The sequence below is a fragment of the Rattus norvegicus genome, chromosome 2 (genome assembly GCF_021556685.1).
Source record: "Rattus norvegicus strain SHRSP/BbbUtx chromosome 2, alternate assembly SHRSP_T2T, whole genome shotgun sequence".
In the NCBI taxonomy this organism is placed as follows: domain Eukaryota; kingdom Metazoa; phylum Chordata; class Mammalia; order Rodentia; family Muridae; genus Rattus; species Rattus norvegicus.
In genome coordinates, this window is record NC_141535.1 from 25,954,376 (window position 1) to 25,969,728 (window position 15,353).

The 15,353-nt window shown below is 47.4% G+C and overlaps 1 protein-coding gene across 1 annotated transcript in view; it reads right to left on the reverse strand.

Annotated features, from left to right (window-relative positions):
- Positions 1-2,104: 2,104 nt before the first annotated feature.
- Positions 2,105-15,353, reverse strand: part of Cmya5 (cardiomyopathy associated 5) — a 97,171-nt gene continuing 83,922 nt past the window's right edge. Inside the window, 4 exon segments of the mRNA NM_001433255.1 lie at positions 2,105-2,939; positions 9,017-9,190; positions 11,595-11,694; positions 12,845-12,978. Of these exon segments, the coding sequence (NP_001420184.1) occupies positions 2,693-2,939; positions 9,017-9,190; positions 11,595-11,694; positions 12,845-12,978 (655 nt within the window). The 3' untranslated portion in view covers positions 2,105-2,692.

Sequence of the window (15,353 nt, forward strand, 5' to 3'; positions counted from 1 at the left end):
CGTGGTGTTGGGCTGGCTCAGCGCAGCCTGGGAGGTCTACTTGGCTAGGAAGATATTTCTTCAGTCAACCACTGGTCCTGTGAAAAACACTGAAGGAGGGGGTGTGAAGGGGATTCTAGACCATTCTAAGATGTGATGGCCAAATCTATACTAGGGAGAAGAATGTCCTTGGGTATGAGGAACTGCTTTAATGCACCTTTTAGTTCTGAGAAGCCCATGACTTGTACAGGATAAAAGAGACAGAGATAAAGACGGTCTATTTTGTTCTCAGACTGTTATAAAAGACGTCTATTCTAGTGAGAAGTTTTCACGTTTTGATGTTTTCTAATTCCACTGTCTGACCTAAAAAAAGAAATTCAAGTGAACAGAAGCTAGAAGTGTAAAGAAACAAAGTTAACTGGAGAGGGGCTAGTCTGTTTGCTACAGCAGGAAGGCCCGGCTGCAGAACACAGGATCAGAAGGGACTTTGAACAAAGGCAATGTTCAGCTGAGTATTGGTGTTCTTTGAAAATACCCCCCTCTTTGATATAGGATCTCTCTGGCTGTCCTGGAACTCACTCTGTAGACCACTCTGGCCTTAAACTCTTAGAGATCCACCTGCCTGTGCCTCTCAAGTGCCTGGATCAAAGGTGTGAGCCACTATGATCAGATATAGCCCCAGGACTTAACCTCAGCTATGTTAAGCACAGCCTTGGGTTAGTGTCCTGTAAGGGTGCCATGTTCATGTTTGGGAACAATACAGAGACGAAGAGGGAGAAATCCAGAAGCAGAGGAAGGATCAGAGGAAAATGTAGTCAGGACAGAAAATCCAGAAATTTGGGCTAGGAAGTAGAACATCCTATGATCAGTGTTATATCCCCACTTGGATAGAAAGGGAAGGACCCAGTAGAGAATGGGAGAGTAGAGCCTCCTGGACCACACTGAGTCAACGAGGATGTTATCCAGGCTAATCATAGAAGACCTATTATCAAACGCACTAATTCAATGTATTAAAATTGACCATACTGAGTGTATTAGCGAAATACTCAGGAAGCTGGGCTCAGGACTGCAGGATCACACATTTCTGACAATTAGCCTCTCTCAATTGAACACATGATTCTCTGCAGAGTTACTAACCCTTAGGCAATGCCAGAGACTATGTATATATAATATATATATAAGTATATGTTATATTTATGGACAAATTCTAAACTCCATGTGATTGCTTATACTGGTATTGTCATTGAAAAAGAGTTTTTTGTTTTTGTTTTTGTTTTTTTAAATGGTGGCCCCATCAGTCAGAACCCAAGGCAAACACTTTTGAGTCTTGAAAAAAGTGAAAGTCCCATTTACCCCAGGAGTACCCCAGGAACGGGGTACTCCTTCTCTTCACCGAGCCCCATCATGCCAGCAGCTGCTCTAACTTGAAAGGGAGATGATGAGGTTCTTTTGAGGGGGTCTATAGGACTGGCACAGGTCCAGACCAGATTTTTTAGCTATTAAAAAACATACTGTCGAATATAACCCAACAAGGGGCACGTTATTTCTCAAGTTAAGAAAACAACTGAACTGTCAAGCACAGAGGTGCAGGCTTCTGATCCCAGTGTTCAGGAGGCAGAGGCAAGCAGATCTCTGAGTATAGGGCTAGCCTGGTCTACAGAATGAGTTCCACACTAGCCAGGACTACATAATGAGATCCTATGTTTTAAAAAAGGAAGAAAGGGAGGGAGGAAGGGAGAGAGGGAAAGAAGAAGAAAGGGAGGGAAGGAGGAAGGGAGGGGGGGAAAGGGGAGAAAATTTTAAATATAATTAAAATGCTCTGAATCACTGAAAGAAGACCAATCAATGTTCCTTCTGGATTCATCAAATTCGCATACATGCTTTAGGAAGATTTTGGGAGCTTTCAGTACAATACCTAAAAAATAAATAAGCCTTTTTTAATAAAAGGAGGTGCATAGCTCCCGACATTTAGTTTTATGACTACTGGACGGGGTCTAGGGACTGGGAGCCTGTGTGTGTGAAACTGTCTAGTGAGAGTCGCACTGCCCCCAGAACATGTTGGGCGTTTTCTCTCCACGGTGTCCTGGTCCAGAGATGCCAGGCTGAAAAAGTTATGCACAACAAGTTTCACACAATAGATTTTATTTTACAAGATGCTAGCCATTTATTTAACAAAATGGAAATCTCTGATATCTAGCACTTTTCTACATTTACATTGTCAGAGAGGAGACGCTTACATTCTACAGCATACGTGATAATAAAAGAATCCATTGTAAATTTAGATCAGCTAAAACATTTTCTCTAATGACTAGGATTCATTATCCTCCAGTGAGGTAAGGTGACGTTTGCTTTGTAAGAGGAGATGTGGTAGGGACACCGCCCTCCCTCCCCTCTCATCTAGATATTGGGTATTTGATGGATAGAACAGGCGCAAGTCCTTTTCTCTGGTCAAGTGTAAATCCCTTGAATTTAGGAAACAACTCCAACCATGAACCAAAGGTGAAGGCTGCTTCCACCCGCTCCGCTCACACACTGCTCCATAAGGCACGAGGACCCTGGCTTCCCTCACATGCTGACTGCAACGCCTGAAGCTATTGTCGGTGCAGGTGTGTGGGAGACTATCTGAATAATGTACAGTGCCTGAGAGACAGGATGACAGCTCTTGTACCCCCAAACTCTTACTCCTATTCTTATAGACTCTGAATGCCCAGGATCACTTGTGCCTGACTGAATCCGGGGGCTCTAAGCCCAGATGCAGAGTGCATTTGCCAGGCTTCTCCAGGGCAAAGGCGGGATGCACGCCCTCATTGAACCTGTGCCTCACGGTGAAGAGCAGCTGTCCACTCTCGGCGTTTACAAACAGAAGTCTCTGGTTGGTGTAGTCCAGCAGAATGCCCACTCTGGCTGGACGCTCGGTTGCATGCACCTCGCTCACGATGCCACTGTAGAAAAATGTGTATCTGAAATGAAACAGAAAGGAAAATTCGGTTTTTAAAATCTTTGGAAATCCTTAGGATTTCATAAGAGAAAAAGAAAATCACTCGGAAAGAATCAAGGTCTCACTTTGTAAGTTCGGTTCCCAGTAATAAGTTGTACCAATATTGTCCTTGGTACTTTTTGGCCAGAGTCCTTCTAGACGCTGAGGTGGGCTCATCCCCACAGCGGTGCGCTTAAATAGCTCTGCTCCTTCCTTCTCAGGGGGCAGTCCCAGAAAAAGCAGCATGGGCCTCCCTTGTGATTTTTCTCTGCATTATAATTCCTTCCCAGCTGCCCACATGTTTTAACTGCCACATTCATGGTGTGTCATTCTTTTGAATAAAACTCCTTTGAGGCTGCCGTGTATTTAAACAGTACTGTGGGCTTGCCTTCCATACAACGTATTAATTTTACAGTTTTGAAGATTTATAGGTAACTTACATAAGGGCCTTATTGAAGTTCAGGAACAATGCTGCTAGTTTTTGCTAACTTCAAGCTCGGAATAAGCCCCTCTTGCCCAAACCAATTTCTCCATTTTATCTCTAAGTTTTCAGCAGCCTGACAGTTGGACTGGGTTGCCATCAGGGTTCTCGGTCCAATACAAATACATTCACCCGAGTTACATGGGCATGTCTGTGTACCTCAGTCCTATCTGGGCCCTCTAGGGTGTGGGGGCAGGCAAGCTCACACTAGGCTATGAGGAATGGCCAAGACAAGAGCGGGTGGGAGGAGGAAGGAGGCAGATCGTGGAAAGAGCAGCAGGAGCAGAACAAGGCAATCGAATAGGTATGGATGAGGGAGTAATCCCTGCCCACCTGGCAGGCCGAAGAGGACTAGAAGCACTGACCATAGAGTGGGCTGGAGAGGACTTGGAGCACGGACCATAGGTCAGGCTGGAGAGGACTTGGAGCACGGATCATAGGTCAGGCTGGAGAGGACTTGGAGCACGGACCATAGGTCAGGCTGGAGAGGACTTGGAGCACTGACCATAGAGTGGGCTGGAGAGGACTTGGAGCACGGACCATAGGTCAGGCTGGAGAGGACTTGGAGCACGGACCATAGGTCAGGCTGGAGAGGACTTGGAGCACGGACCATAGGTCAGGCTGGAGAGGACTTGGAGCACTGACCATAGAGTGGGCTGGAGAGGACTTGGAGCACGGACCATAGGTCAGGCTGGAGAGGACTTGGAGCACTGACCATAGAGTGGGCTGGAGAGGACTTGGAGCACGGACCATAGGTCAGGCTGGAGAGGACTTGGAGCACTGACCATAGAGTGGGCTGGAGAGGACTTGGAGCACGGACCATAGGTCAGGCTGGAGAGGACTTGGAGCACGGACCATAGGTCAGGCTGGAGAGGACTTGGAGCACGGACCATAGGTCAGGCTGGAGAGGACTTGGAGCACTGACCATAGAGTGGGCTGGAGAGGACTTGGAGCACTGACCATAGAGTGGGCTGGAGAAGAGGACTTGGAGCACGGACCATAGGTCAGGCTGGAGAGGACTTGGAGCACGGACCATAGGTCAGGCTGGAGAGGACTTGGAGCACTGACCATAGAGTGGGCTGGAGAGGACTTGGAGCACGGACCATAGGTCAGGCTGGAGAGGACTTGGAGCACGGACCATAGGTCAGGCTGGAGAGGACTTGGAGCACTGACCATAGAGTGGGCTGGAGAGGACTTGGAGCACGGACCATAGGTCAGGCTGGAGAGGACTTGGAGCACGGACCATAGGTCAGGCTGGAGAGGACTTGGAGCACTGACCATAGAGTGGGCTGGAGAGGACTTGGAGCACGGACCATAGGTCAGGCTGGAGAGGACTTGGAGCACTGACCATAGAGTGGGCTGGAGAGGACTTGGAGCACGGACCATAGGTCAGGCTGGAGAGGACTTGGAGCACGGACCATAGGTCAGGCTGGAGAGGACTTGGAGCACTGACCATAGAGTGGGCTGGAGAGGACTTGGAGCACGGACCATAGGTCAGGCTGGAGAGGACTTGGAGCACGGACCATAGGTCAGGCTGGAGAGGACTTGGAGCACTGACCATAGAGTGGGCTGGAGAAGAGGACTTGGAGCACGGACCATAGGTCAGGCTGGAGAGGACTTGGAGCACGGACCATAGGTCAGGCTGGAGAGGACTTGGAGCACGGACCATAGGTCAGGCTGGAGAGGACTTGGAGCACTGACCATAGAGTGGGCTGGAGAGGACTTGGAGCATGGACCATAGGTCAGGCTGGAGAGGACTTGGAGCACTGACCATAGAGTGGGCTGGAGAGGACTTGGAGCACGGACCATAGGTCAGGCTGGAGAGGACTTGGAGCACTGACCATAGAGTGGGCTGGAGAGGACTTGGAGCACGGACCATAGGTCAGGCTGGAGAGGACTTGGAGCACGGACCATAGGTCAGGCTGGAGAGGACTTGGAGCACTGACCATAGAGTGGGCTGGAGAGGACTTGGAGCACGGACCATAGGTCAGGCTGGAGAGGACTTGGAGCACGGACCATAGGTCAGGCTGGAGAGGACTTGGAGCACTGACCATAGAGTGGGCTGGAGAGGACTTGGAGCACGGACCATAGGTCAGGCTGGAGAGGACTTGGAGCACGGACCATAGGTCAGGCTGGAGAGGACTTGGAGCATGGACCATAGGTCAGGCTGGAGAGGACTTGGAGCACTGACCATAGAGTGGGCTGGAGAGGACTTGGAGCACGGACCATAGGTCAGGCTGGAGAGGACTTGGAGCACGGACCATAGGTCAGGCTGGAGAGGACTTGGAGCACGGACCATAGAGTGGGCTGGAGAGGACTTGGAGCACGGACCATAGGTCAGGCTGGAAAGGACTTGGAGCACGGACCATAGAGTGGGCTGGAGAGGACTTGGAGCACGGACCATAGGTCAGGCTGGAGAGGACTTGGAGCACGGACCATAGGTCAGGCTGGAGAGGACTTGGAGCACGGACCATAGGTCAGGCTGGAGAGGACTTGGAGCACTGACTGTGACAGTGTATTCAAGGTAGCAGAAGCCCCAGGCCCAACAGTTCCATGGTCACATAGGTTAAGATTTGGGATTCTAGGTGATTCCTGTTTGATTAGAGCCCCAAATAGGGACAGTAGCCACTAAGTACATATGGCCACTTAAATCAAACGAACATCTAACAATGAATAAAATTCAGACTTTCATCCTTACCAGCCACAGTTCAAGAACATCATTTTTCTATTATTGTACAACACCGGTCTAGAGCAGCAGTTCTCATCTTTCCTAATTCCGTGACCCTTCAATACAGTTCCTCATGTTGTGGTGACACCTCCCCCTGAAACCCAAAATTATTTCCATTGCTACTTCATAACTGTAATTTTACTGCTGTTATGAATCTTTTTGTAACTATCTATGTTTTCTGATGACCACTATAAAAGGGTTGTTTGATCCCCAAAGGGGCCATGATCCACAGGTTGCATAACACTGGTCTACAGGGTTTGGAATGACCCAATGAGCTGATACCCTTCACCTACGGCTTGAAAAGTCCCTATCCCCCAAAGGATACTCAAGTCAGTTCCAAGGCAATCTCTATTGTGGAGACAAGAGGGAAAGACGTCCCTTAAAGGCTTGACTTCATCAGTCCCACAGGACCTGGAGTACATCCCTGCTTCTGCTGTCTTTCCTAGCACGCCATTCCTTATGGAGCTCTTAAGTGGAATACATGTGGTTATCTCAGGCCACACCCCCTCAGACCCATGTGCAATGGCCCTGGTCACCAGTCTGTGCAACAGGAGATGGTGGATTTCTTAGGAAGTAGGACTTCATGGGAGGAAGTTAGGCCACTAGGGAAGAAGCCCCTTGAAGTGGGTAGTGAGACCATGGCTCCTCCCTCTTTCATTTTGCTCTGCAGCTTCGATGAGGCAAACTGTCTTCCTCTGCTGTATATTGTCACTGCCGTGGTCTAATGGTCACACAGGTGAAGAAACCAGGGGAAGGAAGCCGTGCGCTAAAATGAAGCATTCCTCTGTTGGAGTTGGTATTCTTTAGTTTTGCTTGGGCATGATCCCACCCCAACCCCAGTTTTTGGCTGTTCCTATTGGGAATTGCTTGACTCTATTCAAATAAGAACTACCCTGAAGCCTGACTTTGGCTAAGTCCCTCAATCTGCCTGCTCTGAACTCAAGCTGATTGTAACCGGATCCCATTTACACTGAAAAAAACTCTCTGGGCTCCTCTGCTCCTAGTCTGATCACTGCTTTCTGGTTTCCCTTCTTCACTGGGTCCTGTGACGCCCCTGGAGGCTCCCAAGACTGTTCTCGTGCTTAGGTTCAATCAAAAGTCATAAAGCTGGTTTAAAGCCACTGAACTTGAAAACTGAGAACCATAGGTGGGTAGCTGCATCACTCTCCAAAATCCTAAAGGCTACGGGTGCTTCATGCGGTACCATCAGAGCGTGAAATAAAGGCACCTATGGCTGGCCTCTGTGCTGTGAACACACAGATGTGCTGTGTATATCTGCCTCCCAGAAGCTCACACTAAAGCTGTAGATAGGACTTGTCCCAATTCAGTTTTCTACAAAGTCAGTTCTAGGAATGTGTGGTCCCTGCACATGCATGCCAGCGTTCACACTGGAGGTCAGAATGTGTAGTCCCTGCGCACGCGTGCCAGCATTTACACTAGAGGTCAGAGCAGAGCTTTGGCAATTGTTCTCGTCCTTTACAGTGGATTCCAGAGACGGAACTCAGGTTGGCCAGGCTTACACAGCAAGCGCGTCCACCCAATGAACCATCCGCCTAGCCCGCAAAGACGTTTTCAAATGAAATGAATACCTATGTTGGGCTCCCATGATTTGCTAACTGTAAACTCTAGGTTTAAATGATTTTAAAACTCTGGGCAGGGCTGAGTTCTTAAGCACAAGTCAGCACTGAATGTCAATTCACCACGATTGCTCTAACTTGACGAAGTGTGACTTTAAATTGCACTTGGAGACGGCATCCTTCTGAACCATCTCAGAGAATCAAGCTGTCAAGCGGCACGTGGGGAGAACTACTTAGCTGAAGACATGAGAATCCCAGTCTGGGGGCCTCTGCTGAGAACCCGGGGGAGCACCTGAAAGACTGCTTCCCTTTTAAAGCCGTGCATTTGAATAATGTCCGCCACTTGGGAGACAGATTCCAGTGCCAAAGCTCTTCCTCGTCTCTGATTTTACATGATCCTACCACCCCTAAAGGTAGCAGGCACCAGGCCAGAACCCTGGATTAGAATTGCATAAAGAATTACTCCAAGGGCTAACCAACTCACCGAGAGGAACCAGGAGGAGGCAGAATCAAGATAAAACCAGAAGTCAGACCATACTGCAAGTGTACCGAGATCACGGCACGTTCCCCTGAGCACTAGCTAAAGGCTGTGAGTAGTCACCTACCAAACAATCTGAATAATGGAGAACACGGTTTGGCAAACTTATCTATAAAGAGACAAAATACCTTGGCATGTGACAGCTATCCAGTTTCTGTCTAATCTGCCATTGTCAGGGCAAAAGTAGCCATAGCTAATATGTAAATAAATGAACACGGCTGTTTTCTAATAAACAAAAGGCAAGCACAGGATCAGGTTTGGTCTACATGCTACCGTTTGTCAGCTTCTGTTACAAGCGAGTGCCAGACAGAGAGCCTGGAAGCCACCTCTCGCACAGTCCTGCCAATTCTTCCTCTCTACAGAGAGCCCTCTGAGACCCATTGCGGGGTTTCTCTCCTGGCATGTGTTTAGAAGGGAAAACAGTCCACTTGATTCTTCCTCTCCCTGTCCCTCTGTCATGGCTGGTACACCTTTCTCTGCCTCTCCAAAGCACATGCTTGGCTCTGGGTGGCTAAGTCTGTGTGGTAATGAGGTTGACTATAAGACATCCTCTTATCTAGTTTAAGTGGTAATCGGGGTGATGCCTTAACCACCATACCTTTATGGCTGCTGTGCTGTTTAGTTTGGAATTTGGGCAAGGATATGAGAAGCCGCTCATTAGGTCCCTCAGAGGTCCCTGCCTAGGCACTGTAATTTGTCTTTGGATGCAGTTAGGAGAGGCAGGGCTTCAGCTTACCTCTGTGGCTCAGAGCAGTGCATGTACCATGAGCTCTCCCCTTGTCCCAGGGCACCAGCCCTCACCGCTGAGCTGGAGCAGATCCCGAGTCGATAGGCTGGACTGTCTGTGACTGTGGTTTCCCAGTAATGCTGGCCACAGGCAGGCAGCTCCTCACCCAGCACTGAGGGGATCCTGCAAACAGAGTTGACCAGATGAAGCTTATCACAGGAATCACCAGCTTTTACCTCATAATCATCAACCTTATACCCCCTTTAGGCGGTTTCTTCAGAAGCTGCTGCCAGTTGGTTAAAGACACTACCTGTTCCTTATGCTCCTAACCCTGGCCAGATTGCCCCAGGATTCACCAACCTCCAGCATCCATTTGACAGATGCCCACTGTCTTATAGCATGCGCATATGATACATTGTGTCTCTTAAAGGGTCTGGGAACCAGGAAAAGATTGGCATAAAGACAGGAAGGAAAAGAAACACTATAACCTCTGCTCTCAGGGGAGTAGGAAGAATGTAAGCTTCAGGTAGGATAACATAGCTTACAAACTTTCCTTCTTCCAAAAACTGCAAAAATAAAGGTGGAATCTCTAAAACTTTTCACGGTTTGTAGTTTTGACTCATGGGCTCACCACATAGCTCAGGTTCATCTCAAACCATGTAATCCACCTGCCTCAGCCACCCGAATGCTGGGATTACAGGTGTGTACAGTCAAGTTCAGTCTTTCGAACCTTCTAGAACTGAGTTCCAGTGTGTGCTGACCTTCCTTGTAACAGCGACCTCATGGGACACAGCTTTTAAATGTCTCAACAGCTGGCAAGGCCATCTCAGAATATAGAACCTTATGACTGGAGGAGCCTCTGGAAGGTGAGTTCAAGGCTTCTTTCTGCCTGGCTGTAACTATTTTGATAAAGAGCACAGTGAAACGAATCAGACTGCTTTCAACCGTGGATAATTGACCTTTTTTTGCCTGGGTTGCTCAGTTTTGCTGGAAAAGTGGCTGAGACAGCAAGGAGGACTTTTTAACTTCATAGCGTGAATATTCAGTCATCACACTCTACCCTCGAATAGATGACAAATGGTTCATTTGAGGAAATGTGTTTCACTCACTCTATGTCTTTACCCAGTAACTTCATTTCAGAGAGGCTCCAACTGACAAGTCTTCACTCCCTGGAACAAATCTAGGCGTCCTGATATTTATGAGCTAATTTTCATACTAATAATAAACAAAATTCTATAAAATACATCCCACTCTCCATCAGATAGCATCTATGAACTCTTGCAACTCCAGTCTACTTCTTAGTATTCTTTGTTTTTTTAGAAATCCCATTTCTTTCTTTTTTTTAAGATTTATTTTTTAAATTATGTGTTTATGTTGTTGTGTGTCTAACTGAACACAAGTGCAGGAGCCTACAAAGGCCAGAAGGGGGCATCAGTGTCCCCGGAACTGGAGTTGCTGGCAGTTAGGAGCAGCCCAACTGCTTCTGGAAGCCTAACTCGGGCCTTCTACAAGAACAGCAAGTTCTCTTACCCACTCTCCAGACCCATCCCATCTATTCTTCAATTCTTTTTAAAAACTTATTTTTGGATGTATTTTTAGCATCTACAGTGTTTCATTCCCCATGCTAGATTCTGAGAGTTCAAGGTGGTGTAAGACAGGGCTGCTGTTCAGCAGTTTTTCATGATTAAATAAATGGTGGATAAACAGCTTCATAGATATACGTCAGAGGTTCTGAGACCCAGGAAAGACTTGGCCATTTTCAGAAACAAGTAACACCTAAATGTGTCAGTGGACGGTCAAGCATCGAGATTGGGCCACAGGGCATGCAAGTTCCCAGGGACTGGGGTGACTGTGCCCTGGTTGCTCCTTCTGTCAGAATACACCCGCGCATATCAGTGTCCTCTGCAGCATGTGCTTCTAAAGCTTTGCCCATACTTTCTCCCGTTTAGCTATTTAAACCCTCAAGATAGTTGAGAGAGAAAGGGGGAGCAGAGAAAGACAGAGACAGACAGACAACAGACACAGAGAGAGAGAGAGACAGAGACAGAGACAGAGAGACAGACAGATAACAGACACAGAAACAGAGACAGAGAGACAGACAGAGACAGAGACAGAGACAGAGAGACAGACAGATAACAGACACAGAGACAGAGAGACAGACAGAGACAGAGACAGAGACAGAGACAGAGAGAGCAGACAAATTCTGGAGGACAACTTCTGTGGACAGAAGTAAGAACTCGATAAGCTATCCTGTTCCTCTTGATACCTGGGCTGCTACTGAAATAACGGAATCGTTTCTGGATTCTGCTTTTCATTGAACCAGAGATAATAGCTTAGAGCAGACAGTGTTTCAACCCAAACCATCTGCACTTATGGTCCCAATAAAAATATTGACACTTGCTCCAAGTTGTGGGCTGTGTATGCCACTTCAGACCTCACAGCGAACAGGGCCTGCTGCACAAATATTTATCCGCATCCCATAACTGAGCGAGCTCATTGAACCAAGAATGCATTTGGTGGGTGAGGCACTGGGGAAGCTTGTCCTCTGGTGCTGGGTATCAGCCCAGCTGTGTTGGCTTCTACTTACTCTGTCAGCCGTCTCCTCTCGGAGAAGCTGATCACCGTCCCATTCGAGGAGATCTGGAGGGCTGGGTGAGCTGTTTCTCTCAACAAGAGGAATCTAGTTCCTACGACAGTTAAGAAAAGAAAGTGACAACACTATTGCAATGCCAAGCATTAGGCCAATCCATATATTTCAAACCCTAGGCTCCCATTCTCCTGAAGTCAAACATCCTAACTCGGTATTTCCCATCCACAACCGAAATGCTACCCATGAGCAAGCATTTGCAGATGGCTTGGACTGGTCACTCCCACCTGCTGCTACAGGTGACCCACAGAGGTGGATTCTATGGGAGGAAAATATGCTCTTTGCAGCACGGTCACCTAGAAGTGGCAGACTCCACCCTAGACCGACTGAATCTAAAGGTCTACTCGGACAAGATGCTCTAAGATCTGAGTGTGATTTAAAGTTGGAATCTCAGAATAGCCTGTAGTGGCTCCTGTGACAGAATGTGCTAGCAGCATTCTGAGATCTTGGGGAAAATCCTCCCGGATAGGCAGCCCTCCTACCTCTTCCTCAACCCAGGCAGACCCTACCAACATCTTGAACAGCATTGTGACTCAATGTGCCCTGCCCGTGTCCATCTTGTGCCATCTGTGTGTCTAGGGTAAGGCAACATAGTCGCCACCTTCCCATTCCTCCTTCCTCAAAACTGAAAACAGCCGGATGGTTTTTGTTAATATTTTCTGGGGATTTTCTCCCAAACGTCACTTAACAGTTTTAGCACTTATTTGAATTATTCATCCGTCCATTCCTCTGTTTGCTCATTCATTTGACAAACATTAATTAGCACAAACCAGGATAAGTAGAACAAAACTGAAAGCTTGCCACGGAGTTCAAACGATAACGGAATGAGAAAATCATTACGGACATCCCACACCCTAACATTATAGTGCATTGTGGGTGTACCACAAAGCACCTGGTAAATTTCTAAGCCCACACATGCTCCAACCTATCTCCAGAGCCAATAAGTCCATTTCTCTGGGGTGAGGCCAGGGGATACGTTGTTGTAAGCACCCTGACTGGTTGTTAAGCTCAGTGACGCTTGGGAACCTATGAAGAGTAGAAATAAAAGAAATGTCTTGACGCTGGATTGTGACAAGCTCTCTACCCAATGGCAGGCTGGAACTTGCTGAGGTTGCTTTAGGTATCTCCTCTGAATGCCACACAGACAGAAACACCCAGACATGCTGACTCTACACTAAGCAGAAAGTTACCTCTGGTGGAGATGAGGGCAGCTTCACTCTGCTCACTTGTCCCAGAGGCATTGGTGGCTCTCACATAGAAGAAGTAATTGTCGTTCGGAGAGAGGTTAACTTTGAGCTGGAGTCCTTTAATTCCAGAGAAAGATCTAAACACAGAGGAAGATAATTCTGAGCATTATGTTGTATGAGTAATAACTTCTCTTCTGTAGGGAGACCACATCTTTCATTATCAACAAGAAACTTAATTTCTTTCCTTTCTAATGGACTTAGCAAGACAGACTCTTTTAAAAATCACTGTCCACTAAAATTACTTCACTGAATTGTTTCTGTTTCCAATCACCTTTTGTTCAGTATAGATCTTCTAGAACCCTCTTCAAGACAAACTCAGACACCATTTTGAAAAAACTAAGAGAAAAAGAATACTAGTGATCTTATGGTTAATGAGAGAGCCCAGGAACATGTTGTGGTTTTTTTTTAACTGCTTTGGGGTTCAGTTTTGGAGTAATTCAATTTCCAACACAACGGACCACTATTATCTCACCCACAGATTCAAAGTGTGGAAACCTGAGGGTGCTTGACATCTTTAGACCTCGACAAGCCAGCATCACCACAGCGAACAAAAGCTTAATCTTGGCAAGAGAGGAGAATTCCAACTGCCACATCCCCCAAAGTCTTCAAAGCTGCTAGTATTCCTAAATTGCCCATTTAAATGAAAAGGAAAATGCAGGTACTGGTACCTAAAAGACCGCAGTCTGCACGTGGCTTGTAACAACAGCTCAAACATTTACAGAGAGCTCTCGGGATTTGGAGGTGGAGCTCTCTGGACTGCCCATGAACTGGGTGGCTTCTTTCTGTGTGCTTTCCCGACCTGGAAGGAGGACACAAGCCCATAGGCCTCTCTCCTTCAGATGCACTGGGAGTGACTTGGAGAGTTCCAGGCTGGGTGACTTTGCTAATGGAATCCCTGCTAGCCTGAGACCTGCTCTGACCTCTCAGGGAAAAGGATGGTACCTTGTTCTAGCTCATTCCTGGGACGAGGAATTCGTTGTTGTGATTAATGAATGTGCTACGAATGCATTAAAACGATACAACCCCCATCCCCAGGGGATGTCTACACAATTCTCTCCTCCATACCTGTTGTGGAAAATAACATGGAGAAGCAGAAAAAGGAAAAGTGCATTGTGGACTCAGAAAACAAACTACTTTAGCTTACTCTCAGTGTTGGTTGACCCTAAGGCCCCGTGGCTGGGCTCTACTGCTAAGTGGATCCTACCATAAGTGACTTCTTTAGAAACAAGAGTGCCACTACATAGCCCAAACTGGCCTCAAACCAATTCACAATCCTCCTGGCCCCTGCCTCCCGAATGCTAAGATTAAGGGAGTGCATCTGGAGCCTAGAATGTCTTCAAGAAAAAGACCAATGTCTGTGTGGAAGGATGCAATCCTGCCCCCACCCCATGCCTGCAAACACAAAACTCACAATGTGGTCCTCAGGAGGGTGGGGGTAGGGAGCAGGCCTGTTCTGCAATTCTGCTGGTTAGTGTTTGGCTGGAAAAGGTCAGCACATGTTCCTCAGATGATGTTGGTTATTTCTGGACCTATCACCCGACTAGGCCTCCAGAGAACAGTATATTTAGCTGCACCGAGAGGGGGTGTGTGTGTGAAATTGGGCCATGTGACCCTAATGACTAGCTGTGCTACAGTTAATTAGTGAACATGCACGTCCTACAGTTGTTGAGTGTAATTCCCACTAATATCTAGAATATTAGTCCAGAGCAGACATGTTGCTTATCTAGGTTGACAGCCAAAGAAATGTTTTAAATAAACACTGATAACGATCGGTAATAAAATTATTGTTGTACACACGCTCAGCACGAACTGAGTTTTACACTTCGCTCGCTCATTAAATAACTATAGATCACTCACTGCCTTTGCAGTCCCTGCCACCCTGGAGTCTGGGGGGGAAGGGGTGGTGATAGGGAAAGAGGGGTTAGCTCTAGAGACCAGACATAACACAGCGGTCTCATGTTGTAATAGCACAGTTGTTGAATATCAAGAATGTTTCTGAAGTCTGTCGAGGACAGCAAATGCCACGTCACGTGTATCATTAGCTCCACACCATGTGCCATAGCTTGGATGAGGAACAAAGATTACATGGCACTGAAGTCAAAACACAGCACCTGAGATGGCCACACAGATGTGTGCACCCCATCTGTAAAACAACAGCACAAAAGCAAAAACCAAGCACAAAAACAGAATATCAAATGTGGTGGCACTTACTGTCCCAAGTCAAGCACCAGGTCAAAGGGCAGATACAAAGGTACAGCGCCCAGTCTCCTTACACCGGTGTCACCAAAGTTTCCATGTTACCCTCGCCAGAGCTTCAACCAAATGAAGAGCTACTCCCTCGTGTAGCTTATGACTCTATTACCTCAAAACCAAAACCTCGCCAGGCTTCCAACCGAATTCATGTGAAACGTGGTCTAGATTAAAGGATAAGTTAGGTCCACAGGCTATGCAC